Below are 5,454 nucleotides of genomic sequence, written 5' to 3'. Positions count from 1 at the left end.
AGATTACCAAATATTTTTTTATGTTTCTGTAATGGTTAATCCACCAGTATGTGTAAGCTCTTTAGACACAGTAGTTAGGATTTAATGGGTCGTAAATGATAATGAGCTACTGCTCACCCCGCCCCTCTCTTCCGTTTTGTGTGTATTCGGTGGTGTGTTACCATCAAAAATAAAACTAATCCACTGCGTCCTCAGTGGCTCTGATGTCGGGAGAAAATGAAGACTCTTATGTTCACATCCAACTACAAAACACCTGGACTCATATTCATGAAAATTCTCAGAGCAAAGAGTTGTCCTAGTGACAAAATTCAAAGAAAATTCGTAGAAAAGTGGGCGTTTCCCCTTAAAATGAAAGAGAAGATCCTAGTAAAGATAAAAGTGATTCACAAAGCATCTTAACCCTTAAAAGAGCTCTTAAGGTCCAAAAGTGTTAGGAGTAGAGAGGAGGACTTTTAAGAGGCTTAAGAGTTTCTTTAGCAGAGGAGAAAATAGCCGAAAGACGGAGAGGGAGAAGAAATGTGTTGCTTAATTAGACACTAGATTAGATCGTACAACAGGCATCATGTTTGTGACCGGTCTTATTAGAGACACAACAACATCTAATATATATATATATATATATATATATATATATATATATATAGCTATATAACATTAGATCGTGCAGTGATCATGTTTGTGACCGATATTATTAGAGACACGCTAACATCTCAGACACAGTTTAAAAATGCCATAGCGCCAGAAAGTAATCACTACATTAATTATGGCCACGTTCACACGGTCAGTTTTTTTAGGGATTGACAACCGCATTTCCTTAGTCTCGAAATGTCCCGTTCAAACAGCAGCTTACATTAGCGTCTCGAATACTGTCTGTATGAACGTGCAACGACAGTCAAGCCCATATATGCACTCGCATCCTTTTCTGCGTCTCGCGCATGACACTGCATTTGAGTCACGCACGTACTGTGACGCACAGAACAAAACTGACGGAAACTACTCCGGTGGAGAACAGTGACTGGATCTAAAAACCTTCAGATGACACACGGCTCATTTCTCCGTCGCTGTGCCCAAAGTGAATCCACACATGAGCGGCTCTCTCGCACTAGTTGTCCAGTTCATACAGCGCGTGCTTTCTGAGAATGCGGTTGCGAGTCCTGAAAATGTGAGTTCGGTTATAGAATGCCTGTAATTTCAAAGTGAAGGCTTATAATAAACACTAAAGCACTCTCTCTTTTTCCCTTTGAAAAACCAGCCAATCACAGTCTTCAAAAGACTGTGTCAGATGTAGCAACGGGGTCGGCCCCGCCTCCTCACTAAGATGAAAGTTTTTGTCTTTTCCTCGCTCAGAGTTGCTCTCAGATTGGTCCTGAATCCCTCTTAAAGCTGCAGTATGTAAGTTTTGCCTCTTTGTCATCATCTCTGTTTGAAAACATAGAATTGCAGCTGTGTGCAGAATTATCTAGCTTGCGTGGGTTGTGCGGCGGCACGGCTGCTGCGTGGATGAATCTAATGTTCTGTATGTGTGGCAGTCAGTCACCGCACCGGTGTGGATATTTACTGTACTTCACAATCACAGATTCTAGCCTACATCTTGGAATATATGACCCAAATAAGAATTTTCGCCGTATATTGCCATCTGAACAAGTAACAAGTCTGCCACGTTTGTTCTGACCAACTGAGGAAAAAAAGCATTACCATAAATCTCGCTACCAATGGTGATTAAATCTAAAGATCGGTTAGCTCATATCACATCAAACCGTGCAAATTATTATTATTGTTATGCTTTATTCTCAAATTATTAATGTTAACAACATCAGCATTGCGTGACTATGTGTGTATTAGCATGTAGATTTCTGCTGTGAGAAAAGGCTATAAACGATCAGCCACCTGCAGGATCCTCACATGCGATAGCCTAGTAGCTGGGACAACTTCTTTATGTTTACAGACATGACGTAATGATGCAGCGGCATGCTCGAATTTCCCGCGAAAACCTACAGGTGCAGGTGACCTGCAGGTGGCTGATCGTTTATAGCCTTTTCTCACAGCAGCCATTACGTCATGTCTGTAAACATAAAGAAGTTGTCCCAGCTACTAGGCTGTCGCATATGAGGATCCTGCAGGTGGCCTATCGTTTAATGCCTTTTCTCACTGCAGTTGGAATAATTAAATGCATCATTTTGATGGCAGATTGTAATCCAGAAAGGATTATGTGTTTATGAAACACATGTGAATAAAATAAAATTATATTCCAGTGAGTGATACCACTCGAATTAGAAAACATTATTATAAGCTAAACGTTGTGAATCGGGCTAAAGTAAGGCGATAGTTTCGAACACTGGCTGGTTATGTACTTGCTCAAATATTGATTTCGGATCATTTTTAACCAAAAAAAAGTTACGGACTGCAGCTTTAAGCTAAGATTCCTAGTTAGATTTTTTTTAAGCTAAATTAGGAGCTTTCTGAGAGGATTCTTAGAAGCTTTAAGAATACAGGCCCTGGCATTGCTTATGAGACATTGCTGTCGCTACAGCTGCGTGAGCGTGGAGAAAATAGCGGACAGCTGGCTGAGGGTGGAAAAATGCTAATACTGGAGTCCGTCAGCGGCCGTGGGCGGGGCCTGCGCAGTATGACGTCATAATGCTCAGAAAATCAAAACGGCTTGATAATTGAGACTGTTTAGGTTTTTTGGGGATTTAAAAAAAAAAGGAGTGAATGGATTCTTATCATTGTAGGGTGGTTGTGTCCAAACACTGCTAAGACACATTTATATGCAAATTTTGCATCCGATGTCCCCTTTAACTGATGGACTGGAGTGGTGTGAATTACTTGTGGATTATTGTGATGTTTTTATCAGCTGTTTGGACTCTCATTCTGATTCACTGCAGAGGATCCATTGGAGAGCAAGCGATTAAATTATACAAATGTCTAAATCTGTTCCCGTGAAGAAACAAACTCATCTACATCTTAAGTAGCCTGAGGCTGAGTACATTGTCAGCAAATTTTTGGTGAACTATTCCTTTAATCCAGTTGGGCCAAGCAAAACTGGTGTGGTGCTCTAGTGGGTTAGACCCCATATATAGTGAATGGTTTGCCACTATAATTATACTACAAAATAAATGAGTAACATTTTACTTGAAGCCTTTATGTACAGTATAATGCATTATATCTTCTCATAAAGTCAAAATGAATTATAATATCTGCAGATTCCTTGTTACATCTGGTTGTTTGTCATGTGTTTGAATGCGTTATACTTTCTAAAGGTGTAACAATGAATAGATCAGTATTATGATGCATTATACCTGTGGTTACAATTATTCATGGGATCATACAATGCATTATAAGGTGCATTACAATGCTCAATTAATGCATTAAAAATATGTTTATAATACATTATATAAAAAGGCTTCAAGTAAAGTGTTACCAAGAAATGCTCCGGGCTCAAAAGTACCCATGGCTGCATTAGCAGGGCATATCATGTGAAAGTTACCATGTGCACATATAGATAAAAACACTGCCAACCGTATGTGCGTACTAAAGTTTTTATGCTTGAATGGACCGTCTTGTCAATCTACTAAATTGTATGTCATCACAACACGCTCAATCCATTAGCCACGCATGACCAATGACACCAGATGCGGAGAGACAGTGTCGGATCGTTTCAGTGTGGACGCCATCGATTTTCTGGGACTCAAACTGAATGTCATGATGTGTAGTGCATGTACAGTAAAACCCGTCCCTGTCACATACTTCACTGCTCCATGCGACTTTAAAACAATGGAAAACGCCCTCTGCATCAATAAACTTCTGATGAGTAAGTGTTTGCTCGGGATAGACTATTGATCGAGTCTGTCTGCATTAGGTTTGGATCTTGTCAAGCAGGCACACTCTCTCGTCCCCGTGTCTTACGAGTCTTATTAAAGTATTAGACGCATCCTATCAGTGGGTACGGTCTCGTTTCAATATGGTTTGACTGATGAATGTAGATTAGGAATAGAAGTGTCAAGCCTATTATATTAATGCAATTACTACAGAATAAAGAACTTAAGTCATGTTTACATCCCCAGTGCTCTCTTAAAACCCAAACACTCATGTACCAAACAATTACCTTGTTTTATACACTCTCAGAAAAAAAAGTACAAAATCTGTCAATGGGGCGGTACTCTTTCAAAAGGTACTAATATATGTACCATTTAGGTACTAATATGCACCTTTAAGGTACTAATATGCATAACTTAGGAGTAGATAATAGTGTGGAGTTACTATTTGCACTTGAATGCAGAACAAAATAGTGTTATTTTAGTAAAATTTATTTACTTGCCGATGGCTGCGGCCACGTCTGTTCTTATTGCCAAACCAAGTTCTGCGCGCGCTGCGGAGGACGCGTCTCCCTCCGCTCCAACAAAGTATGTCTGACTTCTCTCTCTCACCATAGAGTCTGTAGATTATACAAAGACCTCATTTATGTGGCCCTGCGTCTGTATGCTGTATTTCTATATCTTTCATGTTGTATCTGGATTTGGCAGCTTTTGATCACACAGTAAGTGCACCATTTAATCGCGTGACCACAAGAGGGTGCTGAAATGTAACAAGAAAATAAAGCCCCAAAATATTCCAATATCTGAGTGTCTCCCTAACTGCTGCTGTTGTCTGCCTCCACAGCACTTGATCTCATGTATAAACAAACTATATGACAGAACATATATACAGAGCTGGGTGGATTACTTACAAATTGTAATCCGTTACTGATTCCAAATTACATGACGAAACTTGTAGTTAGTAACGTAATCCAATACATTATACATTTTAGGCAATATAGTCGGACTACTTTTCGATTACTTTTGATTTAAATTGTTTAAATAGGATAATATTGTACCATATTGATATAAATGATTCCAAAAATAGTGTCTGTTTTGCTCTTGCTAGTCACACTTTCTTACAAAATATGATGTACATTTTGTAGAATTATTGTTTTTGATGATTCGTAAGGTGAAGATTGTTTATCCCTTAATCAGCAGAAAAAACCTGCTACAAACACACGATTCCTGTCTTTCTCTGAGCCAGAGTACAATTATTTGTTCAGTTCTCAGCCTTCACATGTATGAATGATTCTAAAGACATTCATTTATGCCTTACCCTGATTTCACTGTTAGAATTATGGCCACTGACAGAAGAAAATACAAACATGAGCCAGATGTTTTCTGCTCCATCTGCTAGGCAACAGAAAATTAAAGATTTTGTAGTTATTTGACATTAAATGGAGTATTTGAACATATTTTTCCATTCCTTTGCAGATTATAACTTAAATGATATATTTTGAATATACTTACTTATATATACTTATTTTTGGCATTAAATCCAAAACCTTTGACTGCTTTTGTTATTTTGATAAATGGATTAAAGCTGATACACACACACACACACACACACACACACACACACACACACACACACACA

The 5,454-nt window shown here is 38.7% G+C and overlaps 1 protein-coding gene across 1 annotated transcript in view; it reads left to right on the top strand.

The window, feature by feature from the left end:
- The window catches only part of LOC107675654 (regulating synaptic membrane exocytosis protein 2-like), a 99,811-nt gene that overhangs the window by 14,319 nt on the left and 80,038 nt on the right, over positions 1–5,454 (top strand). Inside the window, exon 5 of the mRNA XM_016470063.1 lies at positions 4,301–4,403. Coding sequence (XP_016325549.1) covers positions 4,301–4,403 — 103 coding nt within the window. The remainder of the gene's footprint in view (positions 1–4,300; positions 4,404–5,454) is intronic.

The sequence above is a fragment of the Sinocyclocheilus anshuiensis genome, unplaced genomic scaffold (genome assembly GCF_001515605.1).
Source record: "Sinocyclocheilus anshuiensis isolate Anshui unplaced genomic scaffold, SAMN03320099.WGS_v1.1 scaffold1976, whole genome shotgun sequence".
Lineage (NCBI taxonomy): Eukaryota > Metazoa > Chordata > Actinopteri > Cypriniformes > Cyprinidae > Sinocyclocheilus > Sinocyclocheilus anshuiensis.
Note: the sequence above shows the minus strand (reverse complement) of the source record. Positions and strands in the feature narration are given on the sequence as shown.